The 26,783-nt window shown below is 39.6% G+C and overlaps 1 protein-coding gene across 10 annotated transcripts in view; it reads left to right on the top strand.

Annotated features, from left to right (window-relative positions):
• Positions 1-26,783, top strand: part of ALS2 (alsin Rho guanine nucleotide exchange factor ALS2) — a 62,923-nt gene that overhangs the window by 33,040 nt on the left and 3,100 nt on the right. For 4 of the 10 annotated variants that reach the window (XM_059702774.1, XM_059702766.1, XM_059702767.1 and 1 more), the window contains 23 exons: positions 2,171-2,351; positions 5,150-5,215; positions 7,607-7,769; positions 9,914-10,045; positions 10,456-10,584; positions 11,389-11,459; positions 11,853-11,919; positions 12,251-12,453; positions 12,568-12,633; positions 13,634-13,732; positions 14,216-14,380; positions 15,702-15,813; positions 16,021-16,098; positions 17,226-17,359; positions 18,488-18,655; positions 20,458-20,575; positions 20,721-20,878; positions 22,618-22,740; positions 23,185-23,361; positions 24,246-24,291; positions 24,731-24,792; positions 25,551-25,700; positions 25,937-26,033. In XM_059702774.1, the coding sequence (XP_059558757.1) occupies positions 2,171-2,351; positions 5,150-5,215; positions 7,607-7,769; positions 9,914-10,045; positions 10,456-10,584; positions 11,389-11,459; positions 11,853-11,919; positions 12,251-12,453; positions 12,568-12,633; positions 13,634-13,732; positions 14,216-14,380; positions 15,702-15,813; positions 16,021-16,098; positions 17,226-17,359; positions 18,488-18,655; positions 20,458-20,575; positions 20,721-20,878; positions 22,618-22,740; positions 23,185-23,361; positions 24,246-24,291; positions 24,731-24,792; positions 25,551-25,700; positions 25,937-26,033 (2,765 nt within the window). The other 6 variants (XM_059702768.1, XM_059702769.1, XR_009453731.1 and 3 more) reach the window with 6 other exon arrangements.

Genomic DNA, 26,783 nt, shown 5'->3' with positions numbered 1-26,783 from the left:
GGTTCCTAGAATTATGTCAAGTAGAGATTGATTTGAAATTGTTGATAACTGTGAGAATGCTAGGGTCTTATCCCACATTAGCATGAATTAATTAAATCTGATTTTTTTAAAAATATATATTTTTTATTGATTTCAGAGGAGGGGAGAGAGAGAGAAACATCAATGATGAGAAAGAACCATTGCAAGGTTGCCTCCTGCATGCCCCACACTGGGGATGGAGCCCGCAACCTGGGCATGTGCCCTGACCGGGAATTGAACGGTGGCCTCCTGGTTCATAGGTCAATGTTCAACCTCTGAGTCACGCCGGGCCTTATTTCAAAGTTTTTCTAGGTTCGACCCTGCACTCAGAAAATGGAGAGGAAGTTTTCTTTCTCTGTCTTTCTCCTGTACTCCGTGGACCCCTCTGAGGACTCAGAATTCAGGCCAATATTCTAGTACTAAATTCTACCTGGTTAGTGCATCAGCTTTTCCACAGTGAAGTGACATTGGCTTGTATAGATCATTGCTCATTGTTTTTAGTGGGAAAACATCTACTTTTCAAACAACTAACTTAGTGTTTCCTCTGTATGTTGGAGACTCTACATTTAAAAAAAAAAAAAAGGTATTTTGCTTTTTTGAATGTAGTAGAGTCCCCTACTCTATAAAGTCCCCTTCAGTAGGTGGGCCCAGTACCCTAGGACTGTGGCAAGGGGAGGAAGCAGTCCAAGCCGCAGGCTTCCAGGGTTGCTCTGACAGGAAAGAAAAAGCTGCCAAGTGAGGCCAGTTTCGGTGTTGGTCTCACCTGGTCTGCTCGTCAGCCTCACGGTCGGTGAGAAGTCCTAAGCTAGGAGCTCCGGCTTGGGAGGAGCACATAGGCTCCCGATGGCCTCTGTAATGTTTAGAGCAGCCCAGGCGGTCTAGGGTTTGGATTGCCCTCTCTGTGCTGAAGTGTTGGGCTTGTCCAAAGAATAAGCTGAGTAGAAGTCAGTACAAAAAGTTGAAAATGTTAACCAAGCTGTAACTATAGAAGTGAGTTTAATTCCTGGCTGTCCCTCACCGGTTGTGTGAAATTAGGTAATCCCCTTCTCTTGGCTTCAGATAACTCATCTTCAAAATGAGAGGAGAGGGGTTAGCTCAGTGGTTCTCACATTTGGTGAGCCTTCAGAATTACCTGCAAAAACGTTTCTTTTTAACATATCCATCCTGGGATCTTAACCCTGGCCTCCTGAGTCAGAATCTATGGGGCCTCTGTGAGGGTTTCTTTAACTCTGTGATTATTGGGGTTCCACAGTTGAGAATACTTTAATGCCGGGGTCCAGCCCCAGCGGGTCCAGGGGTCCCCAAAGGTGTGGACGGAGTCGGTGAAGAAGGAATGACACGAAGACAGCGTTCAGTTGATCAGCAGCCTAGCCAGGATCTCCAGCCAGGATCTCCAGCCAAGTTCTGGTCTGGATCTCCAGAGAGGTTCTGCTTCGGATCTCCAGCGAGGTTCTGTAGCCATGTTCCCTCGCTGGGTTCTTCAGCCATGTTCTGTCTGAGATCTCCAGCCAGGTTCAGTCACCAGGTTCTCCAGGTTCTCTTGCCAATTTCTGTAGTCAGGTTCAGTCCAGGATCTTTTGCCATGTTCTCTCGCTAGGTTCTGTCTCTAGGTTCTGAGGCCAGTTTCTGTCCAGGATCTTTTGCCATGTTCTCTCCAGCGAAGTTCTTCTGTCTCTAGAGAACGTTCTGTGTAGGTTCTGTGCCTAGGTTCTGTCTCCTAAGTTCTGTGTTCTAAGTTCTGTGTCTTGCTGTCTTGTTACATCTGTATTTATACCAGTTGATTCAATCCTATCAATCTCTATTACAAAGGTTAGGGCGTTTCTTATCTCCATTCCAGGGAGTAAAGATTATGTAGCTTAAGCATGATTGTTCGTAGTTAAAGTGATTAATTACCCGCCTGGCACTTAGCTGAGGGGTTTTATTCCCTCCCTAACTTCAGGGGAAAATCCCTACCTGGGGAAACAACTTTTCTCAGAGAGGAGACCTTGGTTCAAACATTTTAAGGACAGTATGCCATATATGCCAGGTCCTTTGAAACAGCAAGGATGGACCGGCTCCCGGCACTTTAAGAAAAGGGAAATTCATAATCCTAATTTTAAGGGGATACTCAGGAACTGAATCTTTAGGTTATGTTGTCATCATTTTGTTACAGAAAATTTGGGCACCGCAAGTACTGTCCAGCTGTTGCAAGAAGTGGCAAGCCGATTCAGTAAGCTGTGTTACCTGATTGGGCAGCACGGAGCCTCACTGAGCAGCTTCCTTCAAGGGGTCAAGGAAGCCAGGAGCCTGGTCATTCTGAAGCATGCCAGCCTCTTCTTGGATAGTTACACAGAGCAAGTATCCAGTCCCGTGTCATGTTCAACCTCTGCAGGGTTTTTCTGCTAAGAACAGCTCCTTAATCAGAGGAGATTAGATTAGGGAGAGTGATATAAGGTAATAGAAATTGCAAAGTGGTATTTTAATCTTAAGACAACTACAGTTCTGCATTGCTAAAATTTTACTTTTTTTCTAAGGGGAAAAAAAGCTCTAAAAACAATACTCATATTTTCTTCTATATCCTAGCATAAAATGTACTGTAATTAATATGAATATATAAACATTCCCTTTAGAGAACAAACTTGTTTACTTAAGTAAATTATACTAAACTTTGAGGAAATAAGTAACTAAACAAATTATTTCAAGACCGATTACTGATTGCAAATGTGGAGCTGTTCCAAGGGCTGCTTTCCACTGGTGTAAATGGAGGGTTTAAAGACCAAGCTCTCTTTAAAACAAAGATGTGCTTTCAATAAAACCAAGGATAGTTATCTAAGGCTCTTTTCATGTTTTTCAAGTAAACTATCCCAAGTGTATTTGAAAATTTAAATACTTCTCACTTCTCCTAATTGATAGTTTGACATTGTGATGTGAGACATAAATTTAAGTGTTATTTTAATGTCTGTGAGCGTGCACTGTTCATCTGAAGTGCAGGTTTTCTCCTTTGACTGAGTAGCCGCTAAGTGCCAGGCTCCATGTGCAGCTCTGAGCCACGGCAGCGCAGTGCAGAGCCAGGACAGAGCACGGCGCAGGAGTTCGTGTGCTGTTGGTGTTCTGTTTGGGTTATTTACACTGCAAATAACGTATGCTTGTTACTGACAACTATACAAGGAAAGATAGTCACAAAGATATTTTAAGTCGTCCATAATCCTCCCATCCAGAAATAAGCATTGTTAATAATCTCAGTGTATTTCCTTTTGGACTTAGCATATATGTGCAAGTGGATGTATGTGAGTTTAATTCTAAGCAAAGTATGATATATCTGAAGCTATTGTCTGAGAGGAAAAGACCCTGGTTGGATTCTTTTAACTTCATCATCTTTCAGACACGAAAATAACATAATTTGAAACCAATTTACTTTTTTGAGCTAAATTTTGTTTGTGTGAAGGTTTCAGTTTTTAGTAGTATAATTTTTCTTTTTTGACTTATATTCAGTGCAGTCTATTTCAGTTCTTTTTCTTCTCTGATACTTCAGAATTTATGCTTGAAATGCTTTTTTTATTTTGATACATTGGGCTATTTTTTAACATAATTTATTCATATAGATGAAGCAAGTAAATTTTTTATTTACTTTTAAATATGTTTTTTATTGATTTCAGAGAGAGGAAGGAATAGGGAGAAAGATAGAAACATCACTCGGCTACTTCCTGCACGCCCCCCTGGGGGGGTCAAGCGCTCAACCCGGGCACATGCCCCGACTGGGAATCGAACCATGACCTCCTGGTACATGGGATGATGCTCAACCAACTGAGCCATACTGGCTGGGCTATTTCTGAATTTTATAAATTATTTTTAATTGTGGTAAAATATATGTAACATAAACTTTACCATTGTAACCATTTTTTAATATGCTCTTACTGATTTTTTTTTTTTTTTAGAGAGAGAAAGGGAGAGGGAGAGAGAAACATCAATTGCCTGCCTCCTGCACGCTCCCTACCAGGGATCGAGCCTGCAACCAGGGCATGTGCTCTAACCAGGAATCAAATTGGTGACCTCTTGGTGCATGGGACCATGTTCAATCATATTTTCTCAGATTTGTTAAGTTACTAACATTTATCTACCAGATAAATTCATTTATCTTACCAGATAAACACCTATAGCTTTAGGTGTTTTTTAAAATTTCTTATTATGTTAGCATCTTATACTAAGACTAGGGGCCCGGTGCACGAAATTCGTGCACTGGGTGTGTGTGGGGCGGGGGGAGTGTCCCTCAGCCCAGCCTGCCCCCTCTCACATACTGGGAGCCCTCAGGCGTTGACCCCCATCACCCTCCAATTGCAGGATTGGCCCCTTGCCCAGGCCTGACGCCTCTGGCCTAGGCGTCCGGCCCGGGCAGCGGGGACCTGCAGTGGCAGCGGGGGGCACCGCGATCTCACGGGCTACGCCCCTGCCCCTGCAGGATGCCTCTGGCTGAGGCGTCCGGCCCGGGCAGCGGGGACCCACAGCTGCAGTGGCCCCTCGATCGTGGACTTCGCTTTAGGCCCAGGCAAGGGGCCCCTAGCTCCTGGGACTGCCAGCTTTGACCATGCCCAGCTCCCATCGCTGGCTGCACCCCTACTTCCTGCTATCACTGGCCAGGGCGGAAAAGGCACCTGATTCTCCGATCATGGCTGGGGGGCAGGGCAAAGGCAGCCCCGGGGCCGCCTTTGCCCTGCCCCCCAGCTCTTAGCTCCCCCCTGGGTTTCCAATCACTGTCAGTGGCAGGGGGCTTCTTCCTGCTTTCCCTTTCACCTCCCTGCATTGTGCCTACATATGCAAATTAACCACCATCTTGTTGACAGTTAACTGCCAATCTTGGCAGTTAATTTGCATATAGCCCTGATTAGCCAATGAAAAGGGTATCGTCATACGCCAATTACCATTTTTCTCTTTTATTAGTGTTGATGGCTTTTTCCCTCCCCCCTGATTTTGTGATTATCACATAACCTGCCCTTCTCTTCAGTCCTTTATAGTTCATGAATGTTGACAGCATAAAAATGCTGAAACTCGTTGGAGAGATGCCAAGAAGTACCTGTTCCGCATGCTTGTTCGAAAACTCTGAAGAAGTAATAGGCACTTGAACACTAATGTACATGTGTTTTCTTTTTTGCTCAAGGTATTGTACAGCTATTACACATTTCCTGGTTATGGGAGGATTCCAGCTGCTCGCTAAGCCTGCCATGTAAGCAGATACCTTCTAGTTATCATTCATATCAAGTCAATATTTGAAATTATTTTAAAGTATTCATTTTAAAAGAGCAGTTTGAGAACCTCTAGACTTTAGAGTCTAGAACAGCCGTGGGCAAACTACAGCCCGTTTAAAATGAATAAAACTAAAAAAAAAAAAAAAAAAAAAAAAAAAAAAAGACTGTACCCTTTTATGTAATGATGTTTACTTTGAATTTATATTAGTTCACACAAACACTCCATCCATGCTTTTGTTCCGGCCCTCCGGTCCAGTTTAAGAACCCATTGTGGCTCTCGAGTCAAAAAGTTTGCCCACCCCTGGTCTAGAGCATAACTAGCGAGCCCACGTGGCAGTGTGGATCTTGGATGATAAGGCTCAGGCTCTCACCACTTAGCTGGTTTATCACTTAGCTGCTTACCTCAGGCTAGTCTGGTGGGTTCATCATTCTATAGAGTTTATAATCATCGTTATTATCATTGTAAAATATACATAACATAATATTTATCATTTTACCCTTCCTAATTGTACCCTTCTCTGGCCCATGTTTTATAAATCATCACCATTACCTATAAACAAGACATTTTAAATTATCCCCAACAAAAACTTTGTACCCATTAAACATAAGTTACCTTTTCTCCCTCCCCACAGCCCTTGGTAACTTATATTCTATTTTCTGTCTATGAATTGCCTATTCTATAAGAAATCATACAATATTTGTCCTTCTGTGTATGGCTTATTTCCTGAAGCATAATGTTTTCAGAGCTCATTCATGTTGTATATACCAAAATTTTATTCCATTGTATGGTTGAATAATATTCCATTGTATATATACATTTTGTTTATCCATTCATCTGTTGATGGACATTTGGGTTGTTTCTACCTTTAATATATTTATTTTTTGAGTAACTAGTGCAAACCTAGCCATGTAAGGGAAGAGCAGTATTGCCACTATTTGATCAACAACGCCCAAGAGAAGAGAAGCTAAGCAATTTCTGGTTCAGATTTCCTGAGAGCATACCAGGGCCCCTTTGGGGAAAGTCTATAAGCAAGGAAATAAATCCTGAAAACTAATGAGGTTCACAAGAGTTGGCACATTTCTGTCTGGTACTGGGCATTCAGGAGAAACATGGTCAGAGAGAGTATGTGTTCACCATGTAATCCGGCCTCTCGGGAGCAGGTCAAAGCAGAACACTTGTAAAAGCTTAAGCAAGTGTCCTCAGACATCTCAGCAGCACAACATGGAGGCCGAAGCAGAAACAGTCACACAAGCCAAGTACAAATAAAACTCTGGGCCAGTTCCCCAGGGCACTCTCTCTTAATTGTGTTATAAAGAATCCAGTTTGTGCCATTGAACTTCGGGGTTCCTGGAAGTTATTACACATTTTTCCATCTTTCCACAATAACATTTCATAGTTTCTGACTTAACATTTCTTTATTTCATAGTTCTCTAAGGGATCATAAAAGGATTCATTCTTGCCTTATAGTCTTGTGTGACATTGTCTTATTTGAGGCCTTGTAGCTTAGAATTGTAGTGTAATGCCCATACAACACTCAGGCCTGGCACATAATAATAGCTCATTAAGTGGCAGATAATTATTATTCTGGCACATGAATTCTTGCTTTTTTATAAAAGCATTTAGTCTAGTGAGCATAGTCTCAGTGGGCACTGACCAGCATTAAAGTTTGCAGTAAATTTTAATAATGAACTTATATATAAAATTGAGTATGAAAATTAAATGTTGGCTGAAGTTTGAAATGCTTTAGAAGATCTCAGCATTGAAATATTTGCATATAATTTGCTTTATTATTTCCTATTCGTTATAGTACTGGTACCTATAGCTTTATTACTCTCCTGTAATAAACTCTTATTAGGTGACCGACACTTAATGAAAAAAAAAGGAAAAAATTAGTATTTTAACATTTCATGCCAATTTTAGTGGAGCAAAGAGTTTTGTTTTTCCTCCAGTATTTCTGTTTAGCACAACTGATTAGAGCAGTTAGTCTTGCCACTTTTTGCTGTGACTTTTGGCTTAGAAATTAATAGATAATGATGTTAGCTGGTCTTCAATTATTCCCTGAAACTGTGGGTTGCATGAGTTATTTCCTAGAACATGAAGCACAAGTCTGAGATTAATCATCTCTATTATGAAGTTACTATAGCTACCATTTGCTACTTTTCATACTTTAAAAAATTTCATCTTGTCGGCAGGGAAACTCTTTTAATTATATCTGGCTTATTTTATTGTATTTATCGTCTACTATTCCATAGCACCTAAAAATGTGCATTCTGAGAAAGGTAGAATCTAGTGAAATATTTTTATTCCTTATCATGCATATTGTCATTACCAAAATGATTAACTTAACCTCTTTTTGTTCCACCTCCAGTGATTTCTTAAATAAAAACCAGGAGCTGTTGCAAGATTTATCAGAAGTGACTGATGAAAACATCCAGTTGATAGAAATACTGAATACTTTGTTTTTCTTGCCAACTAGACGACTTCATAATTATGCAGAAGTTTTGCTAAAGCTTGCTACTTGTTTTGAAGTGGTAAGCCCCATATATACTCTCTTTGGACACTTGGGAAACCAAGGGTCATAGTTTGTTTGCTTGCTTGTTTGTTTTTTTGTTTGTTTGTTTGGATTATGCCACTCTACAACCTGGAATTCCACTAATTTAATATTTAGGCTATAGTTTAATTAACTTTATTTTTCTTCAGGGGCATGAAAGAAAAATGTATAGCTGTAGGTAAATCTAGTTTTCTTTGCGGTGGATTCAGTTTCCTCTCAGGATGTTATTGAGATGAATTGTACTCATGTTATGAAACTGAGAGCCAAGTATGAGTGCTATTTATTCAATAGATGTTAAAGTTTACTGAGCGCATACTGAGTACAAGTTACACAGAGCTTTCAAACCCTGGCTCTCTGTATCAACAACACACACCTGTAAGGCAGTGGAGTTGCCACCTGTCCTGGACTCATGGTAGATTCATACCAGGTATTTAGGTCACCATGGCATTTGCTATGAGAAATCACAGTGTTACAGGATTTCGTCATATGTTAGCTGGTCTACTTTCTGTATAAAATTAGTTAGGTGGAATCCTAGAAAATTAGCACTGCTCTAGGATATGGGTGTATGATAAAACTGGTCCTACGACATTCGCCTTTGAGGTTGTACTGAAATGTACAGTTTCATTTCATTTCCTGTGTTAAGGGCTCTAGAGAAACCATGATGACTTCAGGGTTCCTTATAGTTTAATCTTGTTAAACTCTGTCTCCTTATCTAGACAGATTTCAGTCTCCATAGTGGCCCAAGAACTGATGTAGGCTTTCTACGTTTGATCCTGCCGGGGTCCTGTAGGTGATTTCTTTAGTTTAACCCAAACTGGCTTAGTTTTAACAATGAAGATTTGAGCTACACAAATAACCCAATGAGATACAAATATTACCTCAATATATCCTCAATTAATTGAAAACCTTCCCTCCTAGAAAACTTGGAATTGTTAAAAGAGTAATATTGTTCTATTTCCAGTCTCAAGGGTCCACATTCTATGTAAAAAATACAGACTCCATTATCATATACCTTTTTTTGTTTCTTCTACCCTGTTTCAGAGGAGAATATCCACAATTATTTAAAATGACTATTAAAATACTCCTTCCTTTTCCAACAATATATTATTATAAAGCAAGATTTTCTTCATATATTTCAACTGTAAAAGATTAAATGCAGTAGCAGCTATCATCTTTTAAGCCAGATGATAAAGAAATTTGAAAAAATGTAGAACAATGCCACTTTTCTCACTAAAAAATTTTTTTTTGTTTTGGAAAATTTGTTATTTTTTATTTAAAATATTGTATTGCCCAGCCAGCGTGGCTCAATTGTTGAGCATCGACCTACGAACCAAGAGGTCACAGTTTGATTCCCAGTCAGGGCTGGGTTACAGGCTCGATCCCCAATGTGGGGTGTGCAGGAGGCAGCCGATCAAAGATTCTCATCATTGATGTTCCTATCTCTCTCTCCCTCTCCCTTCCTCTCTGGAATAAATAAAAAAGCAAAAATAAAACGTTACTGCCCTGACCGGCTTGGCTCAGTGGATAGAGCGTTGGCCTGTAGACTGAAGAGTCCCAGGTTCGATTCTGGTCAAGGGCATGTAACTTGGTTGTGGGCACATCCCTCGTGGGGGGTGTACAGGAGGCAGCTGATTGATGTTTCTCTCTCATCGATGTTTCTAACTCTATCCCTCTCACTTCCTCTCTGTAAAAAATCAATAAAATATATTTTAAAAAAATAAAAATAAAATGTTACTGTATTTGAAGTAAATTAAAGAAAGTGTTATTTCTCAACTGTACCTTCTAATATGGTAAATATCAACAGATATAACCCACATACGCAAAACGGAGGGAACGTGAGAATAAGACATTTGAAATTCCCAGTCTATCCTGAGTTTTCTGCTGCTCTACTCACTAATAATTACCAGTGTTTGTTTCTTTCCCCCTGGAGTTATTTCTCTATTTCTTATGTACCTGTATGTTACAGAATTTTCTGGAACCATTCTGCTTTTTGCTCAGCTCCATTTAGTATACCAGCAGGATTTCCTCCCTAAATTTAATACTAAGTATCTGCACCACACGGAGGCTACAGATTCTGGACAATTGTTTTATATTATTTTCCCTCTTTGATATATTGGCCTCTAGACATCTCCAGAATACCAGAAACTGCAGGATTCCAGTTCTTGTTATGAGTGTCTTGCTCTCCATCTCGGCAGGAAAAGGAAGGAAGCAGAATACACACTGGGCTTCTGGAAGACTTTCCCTGGGAAAATGACAGTAAGTAGGCCATGCCAACTGCCATTACCTCAGCTAACAGCAGGCATATTCATAACAGCTGCCACCATTTTCTCCATTCCTCGCTCATTGTGGTGAGAATGCTTTAATGAACCCCTTTTCAAGGGTGGTCTAAGGACCACAGCCATGGATGTTCTAAACATCTCCTTTCCTCATTCCTAGGAATCCTCTCTGAACATGTGTCTCACCTTCTTTGGTTTGTTTCAATCTTTTTCATCTCCTTTGGTTGCTAATTTTATGGGATATTTGGATTGCATTTAAATTTAGGTTTAACACCAAGCTAAGCTAGGACCAACAGGTTTCCCTAAATGTATTTTTGTATATTTTTTATTTTCCCTTTGCATATTAAAGTAATTTTGGTGATTTGATTTTGTATTTATTTTTAATTCCAGGATTCCTTAAGGAAGCCAGAGCGCCGACTGCTGTGTGAGAGCAGCAACCGAGCCTTATCTCTGCAGCATGCTGGGAGGTTCTCTGTGAACTGGTTCATTCTCTTTAATGATGCCCTGGTCCACGCCCAGGTAGGCTGGATTCCTCACCTTAAAAAACACTGAAAAATGGAGTACTGTACTTATTTAACTAGGGGGCCAGTGTATGAATTCGTGCACCTTGAAAGGAGCTGTGGGCCGTGAGGCTGAGGTAGGCACAGGGGCGGTCTCAGCCCATCTTCCGCGACCCCGCCCGGCCCCCCAGTCTCCTGTCTGCTGGCAGCCCCGCTCCCACCATTGCCACTCCCACGCGCTGATGGCGCCGAGTGATCGGGACTGGCGCCAGGCACTGGCAATGGGTGCGAGCAGCGGCTCCAGCGCCGGCTGCGGGTGTGAGTGCCGGGTGGGACCGCAGTGCGCAGAAGCAAAGAATTTTCAGTAACCACCAGAGGCTCGCCCCTATGACAGCGACCAGCACCCTGCCTTGGTCTGACGCACCCCCTCACCATCCCTCCAGGGCCAGTGCCCGCATGTTCCACACCCTGGTGGTCAGCGCATGTCATAGTGACCAGTTGTTCGATTGTTCTGCCTTTTGGTCTATTTACATATTAGCCTTTTATTATATAGAATTATACCATCAGTTTGTGTTAAAATCTGTTGTGATTTCGCTGAAACTTGAATGACAGAGAATACTTAGCTTACGTTTCTAGTATGGGCCAGATTTCAGGGAGCTTTTTTAGTTTACATCTTGAAAGTGAGCATCAGCCATGTGACAGGGTCCTTGCTATGGGGACTATTTGGCTGAGATAGTGGCACCAGGTGGACTTAGCATTTGAAACAGGTTATGCAGCACAGAACATGGGCTTTCTCAGATGTGTCTCCATGTTTTTGTTTCAGTTCTCCACACACCACGTTTTCCCTTTGGCCACCATCTGGGCAGAGCCCCTTTCTGAAGAAGCAGGTGGTGTGTAAGTGTGCCCCACCCCTACCTCTGCCCTCACTCTCTCCCCTGTTCCCCTGGCTGTTCCCTTAGCTGTGGAAACGGCTCAGGAGGCCTCTCCGTTCTGCATAATGAGGTTTCCCCTCCCAGCATGGAGATGGTGAAGCGGCTGTTGTGACAGTTGTGACAGATCATAAGTGATGGAGGGCTTCTCTGTTGCTCACATCCCCATCATTCAACACAGAGCAAAGTAACGGTGTCCCTTCTCCCATTCTGGGAGGAAAACCCGCCCATGGCTGCATTCACATTTAATTGACTTCTGCTCCTCTTGAAATAAACAAGTTGCTTTTCATGTGGGAGGACTGAAATCGTCATGACAGGCTCTCATACCTACTGGTATTTATCCTTATGAATGTTTTAGGAATGGCTTAAAGATAACTACACCTGAGGAGCAGTTCACTCTCATTTCATCAACACCCCAGGAAAAGGTGAGTCCAGTATGCTATGTGCTTTCCATCTTTGACTTCAATATTCCTGTCTCTTATGATAGAAAAAACGAGATATAGGTGTTTCTTGTTTGGCTCATGATCTATAATTATGTGGTAAATCTTTATTAAACTAAGACTACAGATTTTTTTTAATGTGATTTAATTTTAAACATATAGCAGTGAATTCCAAGAGCCAGTCAGTATTACTCAGTAAGAAAATCACTAGAAGGCATAAAAATTATTCACACCAAGGACAGCTAGCAGGACTTAACGCAATGCATGATGAGTTACTGCCTTAAGCTTATTGACACTTTTTTTTTTTTGCTCCTAGACTAAGTGGCTACGGGCTATAAGCCAAGCTGTGGATCAGGCTTTGAGAGGGGCGTCTGATCATCCACCTTATGGAGGTGGCAGCAGCATTCAGAGGCAGGAGCCGCCCATTTCACGCAGTGCTAAGTACACTTTCTACAAGGATCCTCGCCTGAAGGATGCAACCTATGATGGACGCTGGTTTTCAGGGAAGCCTCATGGAAGGTGAAAATGTTTAAGATTTACGCCTGGGGTGAGGATGATAGTCTAATTACTGAGAAAGGAATGATTATCTGAGACATTACTTGACATGTATTATTCTTTGCTTATGCATTTCAGAGGGGTTTTGAAGTGGCCAGATGGAAAGATGTATTCCGGCACGTTCAGGAATGGCTTGGAAGATGGGTAAGAAAATTGTGTAAAACATGAGAGTAAATTCAACTTCAGTCACAAGTTATGTTACTTTGTGTTCAGAGTCATTTTCAAAACAAGTAGTAGATTTTTGTTTTGTTTACCAGAAATACATACCATGTATTAAGCTCTAATGCAGACGTGTGAACACGAAGCTAGGAATCTAGGATGCAGCGTTGATTTACCTAGAGCGAATCAATGACCTGTTAAAATGGGACTGTGTTTTCTCTCCATTTCTTGGTTGTGAAGACTGAGAACTTTGGGCAATGTTGATGGTGAGACTGTTGGAATAGTACTGCCCCCTGTATACAAAGAACATACAGAAATTTTCCTTTCTGTTGTTTTAAATCATCTTAATTTCTGTGAGATGCTAAAGGGAAAATCTTCTAGGTTCTATATTATCCTATTGGTACTCAATGCATTACTTTTTTATGAGCTTGTCATGCTTTCTAATCCTTAAATATATTTACATGATGAATTAATGGCAATGAATTATTTTGTATTATGTTAGAGAAGTAATTATTTTACTAAATATTATTATATAGATCGGGTAGGTGATTTTGTGTGTGTGCGATAATATAAGTTTTTGTGATGTCTTTTAATTTCCTATTTGCTAGAACTTTAGGATGAGAAGAGGCTTTAGATAACCTGATTTACCCCCCCTTATTATACAAGTGAGAGAACAGGGTACCAGGACTTATCCAGGCTGATGTGGCTACTAAGTGGCAGTGATAGACCTAGGACACAGGTTTTCTGTTTTTCCTTGGACCTGGGATAAAACATTTAATCTCTCTGCATAATGGGGTTGATATCTCACTCCTTTGCTATTTGCCCAGTAGCTTAGGTAATAGATACAGCGTAAACCAAGACTCCGTATACCCCTTTCCTCCTATTGTTAAATCTTCTCTCCTCCTTGTTAAAATGTTTACAAGTGTCTGTATGCAAAAGGTGACTATGTCATACATGTATCTGCTGTTTTTCATTCTCCTGGCAGGTATGGAGAATACAGAATCCCCAACAAAGCACTGAGCAAAGAAGACCATTATGTGGGCCATTGGAAAGAAGGAAAGATGTGTGGTCAGGGAGTCTATAGGTAATAACATTGGAAAGGTTGTAGGACTTTTTCAAAGAACTATGTAAATTTAAATGTTTGTGTAGCCAGAATTTTCAAGGAGTAAATTTTCTTTGCTCTTATGTCTGAAACTGTGTAAAGTGTTTTTTAAAAAGTTCAGCCTATCATCTATCACAAGATGAAAATACTAGGTTTTTATTTAGTTCTTAACAAAACTGTACAAACTTTATAAGCCCTAACTTTCTCATAGGCTCTCCTAAATGTCTTGCCTATAAATTTATGTTTATTATATGACTCTAATATGGACAAACCTATCATTCTTTCAGAGACCACTCATTTCATTTTCCTATTGGAAATGAGATTTGATTGGTGAAAAATAATCATATAACTAAATTGGTATAATTACCAGTAAGACATGGATATACTTTTAAGTTTCCTAACTTTGCAAAAATAACCATCAAAATTAAATGTGATGTGATGTTTATCCATCCCTTTTAACCACAGTTATGCCTCTGGTGAAGTGTTTGAAGGTTGTTTTCAAGATAACATGCGTCATGGTCATGGTCTGCTACGAAGTGGAAAATTGACTTCCTCTTCTCCCAGCATGTTCATTGGTCAGTGGGTAATGGATAAGAAATCAGGATATGGTGTCTTTGATGATATCACAAGGTACAGTATTCTGCTTCTAATCTCAAAGTATTTCTCCAAAAACAGTGATGATTTTATGAAGGCTAAGTGTCTTAATTCGACAGTGTTGAGAAAAATTTTAATAAGAAGACTTGTCAGACATCATTTTATTCATTTACTTGTGAACCAAACTATAGGTTACTTCTTTATACTGTCAGGGTCATTCAAAATTAACATTGGTACCATTTTTCTTAAAGCTTCCCACATAAAAAGCTTTTAGTGTCTCAAAGAAGCTACCAAATCATTAACTATTATGCAAAGAAAAACCTTTAATGAAATTAGTAGATAATAGGGGTAGACAGTTAGAGGGGAAATTCCATTTGCAGTCCTAGCATGGTATCTAAGTACCTTTTGCTCAGGTCTTCCTCTCAGGCCAGATACTTGTCACCATGCCACAACCCAGATATCAAGCTTGGTTAAATTCATGTAAACCTTGGGGTGGTGCGCAGTTCTTTTGACTCCATATTTGACTTGGCCTGATTTGTCTTTGGACTTAATTATGTACTCTTTTCCCTTCGTGTTGTTGTCATAATGTGAAATTTTTAAAAAACTTGCTGTTGCCCTGGCCAGTTGCTCAGTGGTTAGAGTGTCAGCCTGTGACCAATAGGTTGCAGGTTCAATTCCCAGTCAAGGGCATATGCCTGGGTTGTGGGTTTGATCCCCAACCCTGGTCAGGGCACGTGTGAGAGGCAACTGATTAGTGTGCCTCTCTCACATTGATGTTTCTCTCTCTCTTCCATCCACCCCCCCTTGCCTTCCACACTCTAAAAAAAATCAGTGGAAAAAATAGCCTGGGATGAGGATTAACAAAAAAAAAAGTTTGCTGTTATTCCTAAAATCCATGCTTATTTAATAAGGAGTTTGTACTTATTTTGTCTTTTTAGTGGAGATTAGTAAGATTTCTCTAAGTTTGAGTAGGTGAAGCATGAGCCTTCTTGTATGATAAACCTCATTTCTTTTTTCTCTCTCTTTTTTTGGTTACTAAACTTTTGGGTAATAAAAAGCTGCGTAGGTTTGAGTTTGCCTATCACATTTTGAATAGTTATATATTTTAAAGTTATCGTGGATGTCCATGGAGTAGAAGCAGATCTATGTCGAGTGGACTTATAGTTAATCCCTGAAAGAACATTGCTCTGAGGAAGATGCCTTTTGCTATCGCATGGTCTCATGTTTGAGGCGATGGAATTAACCACTTGAACTAGAAAAATTGAACACCTAGGGTGATGCTTGGTATCTTTCATGTGATGATTGTTTTTTCCCACCTCATCTTTATCATTGATTTTTCATTTCTCTTTCTGTGAAGGGGGGAAAAGTACATGGGAATGTGGCAAGATGATGTATGTCAAGGGAATGGTGTGGTAGTTACCCAGTTTGGATTATACTATGAAGGCAACTTTCACCTTAATAAAATGATGGTGAGTGGAATATTTACACATAGTTACTATTGACTTTTTTAAACTCCTATGTTATTAACTTTTAAAAGTATTTATTAATGTTCTACCTTCTTAGTACTATTTTTCTTGTCTTTAAAAGTATGTAAGGCTTTAGGGAATATGACTGCATGTACTCCCAAGTTATCTGCATTTTATGTATTGTGATTTTTGTCTTGTTTCTTTACCTAGGGAAATGGGGTTTTGCTTTCTGAAGATGATACGATCTATGAGGGAGAATTTTCAGATGACTGGACTCTTAATGGAAAGGTTGGAAACTAACTTCCTTCTCTCTCTCTCTAATACAGTGCTACTCATTTTCCTTGACTTTTTAAAAAGGCTAACTTCATACAATTCACCTATTTCAATGATTTTTAGTAAGAGTTGTACAACCATCACCACAATCCAGTTTTGGAGCATTTTCATGACCATCTCCTTCCCATCTAAAGTCACCCCTCATTTCTAACCCACCCCAAAGAACCTCTAGTGGACTCTATTACTCTATAACTTTGCCTGCATATAAATAGGATCATACCACTCGTGGTCCCTTCTGTGTGGGTTCTTAATAGCACAGTGTTTTGGTTTTCCCTCAAATATTGATGTGAGAGAGGCACATTGATCAGTTGCCTCCCGCATGTACCCCGATTGTGGTTGGGGATCAAACCCGCAACCCAGGCACATGCAGTACTTCATTCCTTTTTATTGCTGAATAGTATTCCAAAACCACATTTTGATTATCTCTTTCTTCAGCAGTTAATGGGCATTCTATTATTTCCAATTTTAGTGTAAACATATGTTTTTATTTCTCTTGGGTAGATGCCTTTGAGTGTAATTGCTGAGTTGTATGGTAAATTGATAATTAACATATTATGAAATTGCCAAATTGTTTTCCCAAGTGGCTACAGCATTTTGTATTCCCCCCATCATTGTATGAGGGTTCTAATTTCTCCATGTCTTTGTCAATATTTTTTATTTTCTGCTTTTTTTTCCTTTTTTGACATTCTAGTGGATATGAAGTGTTATCTTGTGATTTTAATTTGCATTTCTCTTAAGACTAATGATGTTATATGTCATTAGAGCCTATTTTCACATGCTATAAATTTGCCTCTGAGCACTCTTTTGGCAGCACCCCATGCATTTGTATAAACTGTGTGTTCTTTTCATTCAGCTCAAAATATTTTACCAATTTTTTTCTGTGAGTATTTTTTTTTTAACAGGGTTTATTTTCACATACTCTTTTTGCACATGCATATACACACAACTAAAAGAAAAGAATTGGGGGTTGGTAAAGAGTAAGTTAAAAAGGGAAATGTTAACCATTTGGTGCTGTATTTTCTCTTGATTTTTTAAATTGAAAATACTTTTTCTAATTCCACATTTTCTCTAACTTTACCTAGGGAACACTGACTATGCCAAATGGAGATTACATTGAAGGTTATTTTAGTGGAGAATGGGGATCTGGCATAAAAATCACTGGAACTTACTTCAAGCCTAGTCTGTATGAGAGTGATAAAGACAAACCCAAAGTTTTGTGAGTAATTAATGTTAATCCTGGATTAATTATGAATGTTTTTGGTTGTCTTGCTTTTATCAAAGCTGGTTAATATTTTAAATGTAGAACAAGGTTTTGAAGGTTTCTTTTTTTTTTTTTTTTTTAACAAAGTATAACCTTGAATTGTCAACTGACACTCCTATGGGTAGCTAAGTCTAAAGTCTTGGTTTAGATCAGGAGTCCTCAAACTACGGCCCGCAGGCCACATACAAATACAAATATTGTACTTGTTCCCGTTTTGGTTTTTTACTTCAAAATAAGATATGTGCAGTGTGCATAGGAATTTGTTCATAGTTTTTTTTAAAACTATAGTCCAGCCCTCCAACAGTCTGAGGGACAGTGAACTGGCCCCCTGTTTAAAAAGTTTGAGGACCCCTGGTTTAGATTAAAGCCTTAGAGTACTGAAGTTTAAAATAAAAGTTTTGTATGTGGGAATAATACTACTGTTAATGGTGCAGGTGTCCAAGTTGATTAAGAGAGGGCATTCTTAAATGGAACCCTTACACAATTTGATTTGGAAAATAAAGATCAGGCATGTATACATATAACAAGTGAAATAGTATACTCTGCACACATGGAAAAGAAAGTTAAAATCTAAGTCTCTAAGTTATATTATGTTCTCCTGACAAGTTTTTGGCATGTGTATATTTTCCTTTATTGATTCCAGCTTTAGCTTTGTTTTTGTATTTTGGTAGCATCTCAGATTCTTTGTTCTGATGGGAACTTGATACATGTTTATTCTTAGAGTATTATTAGAACCCAGTATTCCACGCATTTCACCATTCCTATCATGAGTTGAGCAAAGCACAGAAAGTCCTTGTTTTAACAGGAATCAGCTTTACAAAATCAACTCTGTATAAATGGAGAAAGCAAAGGAATCCATTCTGTGTGCTTTGTACTTAACAATTCATAGTCTTTAGTGTCTGGTGAACATTGAGTAGTTAAAAACCATCTCTTTACAATTTTTATTCAGTGTTTTTAAAATAGAACCACCATCAAATCTAGGCAGTTTTGTCTCAGAAGCACTCCCAATTGTGTATTAGTTTCTTTTTAGGATTTTTGCACAAAAAAAGGTGATTAATAAAAGCGTGGTATGACTTTTTATAGCAGGAAACTAGGAAATCTGGCCGTGCCGGCTGATGAGAAGTGGAAAGCAGTGTTTGATGAATGTTGGCATCAGCTGGGCTGTGAAAGTCCAGGCCAAGGGGAAGTTTGGAAAGCATGGGAAAATATTGCTGTGGCCCTGACTGCCAACCGGCGCCAACACAGAGACAGGTGGGTGAATGCCTGCCCAGCACAGGGCAGAGCATGGGAGGAAGATGAAACTTAAAACCCACGAGTAGTCAAGGTTTGCCACACTTACCTTAAAAATATAATTTAATTTAAAAGTCAATGGTGTACTTTTTTTTCTGGGTAAGAGTGATAAAACATCCCCCCCCCCCCCCTTATCTTCTCCTGAACTCAGCTATAAAACCCACACCGAATACATGGATAGCTATTTGAAAACTGAAAAGTAAATATCAGCTAGTGTACTGGGGAAGAACATCTGAGTTCAAAGGACCATTGAACCAGTCATGAGTTTACTAGGTTTTTAAAGGTAAATATCCCTCAGCCTGAACACAGTGTAACCTGAAACCTTGAAGCAGGCACTATGTTACTGTAGATTGACAGAGAACCAGAAAAAACCCTCTGCTTTGGCTCAAGATGCGAAAAAGAGACTCCTGAAGCTCAGAGAGAGTAGCGGAGGTACACTGGGCTTGCTCTCTCTCCTCCATTTTCTCATGCTCCAGCCTCCACTACTTCTGTGGCAGGGCAATGCCAGCTGCTTGAGGAGCCATGACGGGAAGCTCGCAAGAGCTAAAAGTCTTGAGGAAATTCTTTTTAAAAAAGATATATGTTTTATAGATTTCAGAGGGGAAGGGAGAGGGAGAGAGAGATAGAAATATCAATGATGAGAGAGAATCATTAATCGGCTGCCGCCTGCACGCCCCACACTGGGGATCCAGCCCTGACTTGGAATCGAACCATGACCTCTTGGTTCATAGGTCGATGTTCAACCACTGAGCCACACCAGCAGGGCTCTTTTTCTACTTTTTCTTATCCTTTTCTCCTGCTTTTCTCTTCTCCATCTGCCCTTTTTCATGTCCTTATTTTTTAACTTAGCGAGTAACTTCCATAAGCATTGCTGAGCATTTGGGTCTTTTTTTCTGTATTTGGGATAAATGGGAATTGATTATAGTGTTTCATTCATGAAGGTCATGATTTTTACCCTCTACTCCATCAGTAGAAGAAATAGAAACTCCCAGAATTGACTAAAACTGGGCTTGCCCTTGTGTTGCTGCAGATGGCCAGCCCTCACTGTCAGCCTGTTACAGTGGGCATTGACACTTTAGGCCTCCAGTGAACCTTGATGAGCTGTTGTTGAATGTTCCCAAGGAGTGAGGACGAATGAACTTTTATATAAAACCATATCTTATTTGTATCTCTAAAATAGTGTAAAAATAATGATTGTGTATTGTTTCTATTTTCTGATTGGTTATAATCTAATGATAGAGCGCCATGACCAAACATTTCTGCCGATTATAAGTAGTGTGTTTGATCTTAGCCTCTTGGTGCAGAGCTTCCCTTTACCCATAGTGTGCTTGCCTCACCACCTGCTGTAGCATCCTCATTATCTCCTTACTTCTTGAACTCATTTTTCTTTCTTCCTTTGCCCTCTGATTTGATTTCTCTTTTCCTTCGCTCTTCCTTTCCCTTTTATTCCATTTTTCTCTCATCACTGACATATCTATCACCAGTTTTCAGGCTGACATAGTATCTTCCAACACCATGGTTTATAGTGGAGTAAGATCTTCTTTAATTTCTTGTTGTTATGAAGTAACCTTAAATGCTGCTTTGAATGACTGTTACATAAACTTAATAGCAGTCAGTTGCCGTATATGTGCTCATTTGGGGCAGACGCTGTTCTGGACCCTCCATTTTATCCTTAGTTTTCAAACCGTGTTTTACGTGCACATTACAATCATCTTGCTTTCTTGATGTGAAACTCACAAGAGGCTTTCTTTTCCCTTTTATAGTCCAGAGATACTAAGTCGTTCACAGACTCAGACACTAGAGAGTTTGGAATTCATTCCTCAGCATGTTGGTGCCTTCTCAGTGGAGAAATATGATGACATCAAGAAATATCTAATAAAGGTAAAACTAGAGTCAAAATTGCTCTGGGCTTGTGGATTAATGATGCAGAACCACACGTATCATCCATATCTACTCGCTGCTCATTTTTGTCTTAGTCCTGGTTTTGCTTCTCTGTATTTCTTCTGTTAATTCTCTCCCTGCTCAGGCCTGTGACACTCCTCTGCACCCCCTGGGCAGGCTCGTGGAGACTCTGGTTGCTGTGTACAGAATGACGTACGTGGGTGTGGGAGCCAACCGCCGGCTACTGCAGGAGGCTGTGAAGGAGATTAAGTCCTACCTTAAGCGAATTTTCCAGCTGGTGAGGTAAGAGATCTTTCCATGAAAAGGTGGCAAGTTGTAGAATACTGGTTTATACTCATGTTTGGGTATCTTTGCCCTGAATCTAGAGATTACAACTTTGTGAAGAATCATTAATGGTTTCCTTTATCACAGAAACTATTCATCAAGAAAATGGTTTTGTGCCAGAGATCCTTAAATAGATTGAATCATGAAAGTACATTTTTACTTTTATGTTTATGCTATAAATATAAAAAAAGAAGAACCTTTGCCATTGTGAATTAATTTCCTTTATGTCTTTCTTACTCATTAAGTATAATAGAAGGCTAACTGTAATTTTGGTATGAAATAGAGTAGTCTTATTTGGATTTCATCTCTAGGTACCATCACAGAGAAGATAAAGTCTAACATGAAGTTTTGTCCCTGAGTATTTATGTCCTGTTCCTTGACAACAGTATCATCTTTGTTCATTTGCTCAACAAATATTTATCGAGGGCATCTCTGTGTTAGCCACGATTCTAGCTCCTGGGGGAATTTATCAGAATAAAACAGCACACACCAAACTTTTTTGAAATCTGTATTGTCCTGGAGCTTGCATTGTAGTGGGAAAAGAGTAGATAAAATATACAATATGAACGACCGGGAAAGAGGATGGGGCTGGGGTAAGATGCTGCCATTTAACAGAAGGTCAAGGAGGCCTGACTAATAAGGTAATATCTGCACAGAGACTCTGAAGGAGGTTAGAAAGTGGGCGAGTAAGCATTTTTGGAAAGTTTTAAGGCAGTAAGCAACTCTGGAACTAGTGACATTCAAGATCATTTACTGGGTGTAAGCCAACAAAATATTATGTTGAAATAATTATGCAAAAGTTTATCAATTTGTCCCAGAAAACTTTCTTAAATATATGTGGAAATGTTTCAGCTTTTAGGGGCATTGTGATCTAAAAGACCACTGGGTTGTGAGTATTTCCGCTCTGACATTAGCAAGGGTATAATGAAGATAAGTTTCCTGACCTTCATTAGCTTTACCAACTATAAAATTAGGGGGATAAGTCTACAAAAATAGAGAAGATTACAGACTGTCTTGAAAGAGCAAGGGTCACAGTTAAAGTCTATAAAAATAAAGAGGACAATAAACTTGTTCTTGGTAAAACCTACCATTTGAGATTGGAGATAAAATGTAGGGCAAATTCAGAGCCTAGAAAAAAATCCTCAACAATTTGGCAGTTTAATCACTTGAAGATTTTTTTCAGCAACTTGGCTTTTTATATAAATATTGAAAATTTCTACCTGAAACCTATATAATTTTATTAACCATTGCCACCCCAATAAATTCAATGAAAAAGTTTTTTAAATTTTATAATAATTGAGCTTTCATTTTTTCCTTAACGTTGGACATTTAGTTTCCACTGATACTTATTTATACTCTGAGAATAATGGTCTCTGCTTGAAGAGTTTATACAGATTGACCTCAGATGGGATTTTCCAATAAAAGAAACATAAAGATCGGAATTCTTCATTCTTAAATAACTAGACAGGAAAAAGCCATAGTACATGAAGATTTTTAGTGGTATTATTCATTATCCGCACTCTTAATTTTATTCTGTGAGAAGCATCAGTTAAGAAGCTCAGACAACTAAAATATTTAGTTGATATAAAGTTTGACTTCATGGGTCCTTAAATAGATTAGATAATGGGAATATGTTTTTACTCTTTCAGCCTCTCTGGAGGTGTAATTCTGTAATTCTGTGTTTTATTACTCCTTAGGTTTTTATTTCCCGAGCTTCCTGAAGAGGGCAGCACCATTCCTCTCTCCACTCCTCTGCCCACAGAAAGGAAATCCTTCTGCACTGGGAAGTCAGATTCCAGATCCGAATCCCCAGAGCCGGGGTAAATGGACTTGGTGGAGATAGTGAAGAAAGGGGGTGGCGGCCAAATGACGCCAGAAAAGATGGTTTCTCTCAATCTCAGCTTCCTCATTTCTAAAGTGATGTGGTTGGACAGGTGATCTCTCTCAAGTTCATGAAAGTGCAGCCGCAAATGACTGGGCACAAAGGCTGCTGGGGAGAGCCACCTCATGCTGACCTAGAATAATCACCGAGAAATCATCTCACAGTGGAAACCACGTGGGTTTCCAGTTAGATTTTCTGAGTTACGAAAAGAGTTCACAGTTGGTCCAAGACAAAACTCGGGGACTAAGCTCCTCATGTGAACTCCAAATTAAAAGTAGAGTAATCTGCTCCTTTCCTCAGAATTTCCCATCTCTACTTTCAACTTTGATTCTGCATTGAGTTTTAATAGGAATGATTCTCCCTCTCACTCCACTGTTTGTAGTTACATGGTAACCAGTTCTGGGTTGCTGCTTCCCGTGCTCCTGCCTCGGCTCTACCCACCACTGTTCATGCTCTATGCCCTGGAGAACGACCGTGAGGAGGATGTTTACTGGGAGTGTGTTCTGCGACTGAACAAGCAGCCAGATATTGCTCTGCTGGGCTTCCTTGGGGTGCAGAGGTACGAACAGCAGTTATGAGTGGAATCAAGTGGTTTTAATTTAAAATGGAAATACCATTATCAGGAATTGAGTACTTTGATATCTAATTATGTATACAATTTACAGTTTATTCACTTATTTGCGTATCTGTCTTATTTCACAAAATAGTGATATTTAACAATCTTTATTTTTGAAGATGGGTATGGACCCCATTCTTTAGAAAGTATTTTTTATTTGTGTGTGTGCATGCTTTATATATATATATATATATATATCAAATTATATAGTATAAGTTATCGTACCTGATATTTTGCAGTTTTTAAAGCAAAATATATATACATTCATATTTTTTTAAAAACCTAATTGTATTCAGTCTTGGGCATGCGTCCTTCTCTTCTTGTTCCTTCTCCCCCATACATAATTTCTCATTTAAAAGTTTTCAAAGTGCTCTTTTTTTGAAAGGCATTGTTTCTTGTTATTCCAGGAGAATACTAAGTGATTATGCTTTCTTATTCTGTAATAAGGCTGATCACCCCAACGCCCAATAATTATATATTTGTGCTATCAAAAAAGAGACTAAACCTGAATTGGAAAGTAAATCTTTTCAGTGGGGAGTAATTTAATAGTAAAAATGAGATAAATGAGACTGAGTAAAGGAAATATTTTGGCCATTGTTAGGTCATATTCATAATATATAGGGATTTTAGAGTATAGAATAACAGATCCATAAGGGACATGATAGACCTTAAATTACTTCTGGAATGTTTATTAAAACTTGACCTGTCTGTGGTACAGTTATTTTAAATGGGGACAGGAAAGCCAATATAGCCATCACTTGTTTTTATGGTGATTAATTTACCATAAGTAACAAACTTGTATTAACAAAGGATGGATTCCATTGCAGGAAATTTTGGCCAGTGACCTTGTCAATCCTTGGAGAGACTAAAAAGGTATAGTAGATTTTAGTTTCCTTAGCAACTGTGCTTTTCTTTGGAATGGGGGATTTGAGATACTAGAAATTTCCACCTTACATTGGTAGAATAGTACCCAAGCATGAATTATTCACCAAAGATCTGCACTCTGCCATCGGTATTGTTTTATTATTACAGTAAAAAATAGCTTTTCTGCCCTAACTGGTTTGGCTCAGTGGATGGAGCGTCGGCCTGCGGACTGAAGGGTCCCAGGTTCGATTCTGGGCAAGGGCACATGCCTGGGTTGTGGGCTTGATCCCCATTAGGGGACGTGCAGGAGCCAGCCAATCAATGATTCTCTCTCATCATTGATGTTTCTATCTCTCTTTCCCTCTCCCTTTCTCTCTGAAATCAATAAAGATATATTTTTTTAAAAAATAGCTTTTCTCATTGAGTTTCATAAATACTCTTTTTGCAGGTTTTGCCAACCACAAAAGATGCTTGTTTTGCGTCAGCTGTGGAATGTCTACAGCAGATCAGGTAATCTCTTATTTGTTGGAAAAAAACACATAAATCAAAGTAGTGGTTAGTCTATTAAGATATTAATGAGATCTTATTTTTACTTAAGCTCCAAACGCCCCTTCCCTCCTAGATGTTGTCAAAACAGCCTGGAGATAAGAAAGGCTCTTTTTTTTTTTTTTAATTTATTTTATTGATTTTTTACAGAGAGGAAGGGAGAGAGATAGTCAGAAACATCGATGAGAGAGAAACATTGATCAGCTGCCTCCTGCACATCTCCCACTGGGGATGTGCCCGCAACCCAGGTACATGCCCCCGACCGGAATCGAACACGGGACCCTTCAGTCCGCAAGCCGACGCTCTATCCACTGAGCCAAACTGGTTTCGGCAGAAAGGCTCTTTTGAGACATTCTGTTACCTTTCACTCTACAAAGCCCTTGTATTGTCAAAAGTGGAGCGCCTACCCAGAAACTTACCTATATAATCACATCTTTAGCCAAATGGAAATTAGCTACACTTCCTCAGAGAAGAGCACATAATATGAAAATAAGATCCACTTGGTGAAAGGAGATGACGTGTGACTTAGTGAACTCTTCCAGGTGAATGGTAGATAGTTGGAAGCTTCTTTTCTCAGAGAACCATCGGGTTACAGAGGTCACCCCTTCCAGCGACTCATTGTGCCTGATGTACCTCAGGAGGGAATACTCTCAAAAAATGAATAACAAATGGCTCCAGTAAGAAAATTACCAGGTATATTTTTGTCTTTTTTCCCCCAACAGCACAACATTTACCCCATCAGACAAACTGAAAGTCATCCAGCAGACTTTCGAGGAGATCTCTCAGGGCGTGCTGGCGTCTCTGCAGGAGGACTTCTTGTGGTCCATGGACGACCTGTTTCCTGTTTTCTTATATGTGGTGCTACGGGCCAGGTGACCAGTCTTTCTGACTTTAATGTTAGTGACCACTCGTTTTAACATGTATGCCTTTCGCTTTTTTTGAACTGATGACAGGAATATGCTCCCCCCCACTAAAAAAATTCTCATTTCTATTAAACCATTCCACTATGTCATTACCTCTTTTTCGAGCTATTCTTTCTTTCCCCCTCAAATAGATTCAGAAGGAAGATGTACAAGAAATGATTCAGTATCTTTTTCTCGTTGGGCAGGATTAGGAATTTAGGCTCTGAGGTACATCTCATTGAGGATCTAATGGACCCATATCTTCAGCATGGGGAACAGGGCATAATGTTCACCACCTTGAAGGTAAGTATAGGTGTTATTTAATACTACCTTAAAATCTACCCTTCAATTACCATATTACAGATCTGTAATTAGCCAGTTTTCTTCTTTATATAAGTTTAATGCAAACATTAAGTGCCTTTAGAGCACATATCTTCTTATATAATAAAAGCCTAATATGCAAATTGACCGAACAATAGAATAACCGATTGCTATGACGTGCACTGACCACCAGGGGGCAGACGCTCAATTCAGGAGCTTCCCCCTGGTAGTCAGTGCGCTCCCACAGGGAGAGTGCCACTCAGCCAGAAGCTGGGCTCCCAGCTAGTGAGCACAGTGGTGGTGGCAGGAGCCTCTCCCGCCTCTGCTGCAGGTGGATCAGTAAGGAGTGAGGAATCCGGACTGTGAGAGGACGCAGGTTGGGCTGAAGAAACCTCTCCCCCTACCCACCCACCCCCACCCCCACCCCCCAGTGCACAAATCTCGTGCACCAGGCCTCTAGTTGTTAATATTTTAAAATATGATAATATATTAAGGAGATTGACCAATCAGTCAATTATTCTCTAAAATATTAAAGCAAATTATTCATCACCCAATCTCCCTATAAATTGATAATTCAAAGTTTTATAAATGTAGAGCATCTATATAAATGTAATTCTAGAGAAGAAACAGAAGGATTCATAGTGTCTAAAAAAGTATCCGAGCTGTTTAGTGGAACTAAGGTAAAACCAGCAGGCAGTATGTAGAGAATGAATAAGAATAGCATCTTCTTTC

This window comes from Myotis daubentonii, chromosome 7 (genome assembly GCF_963259705.1).
Source record: "Myotis daubentonii chromosome 7, mMyoDau2.1, whole genome shotgun sequence".
NCBI lineage: Eukaryota > Metazoa > Chordata > Mammalia > Chiroptera > Vespertilionidae > Myotis > Myotis daubentonii.
This window is presented reverse-complemented; position numbering and strand designations above follow the sequence as displayed.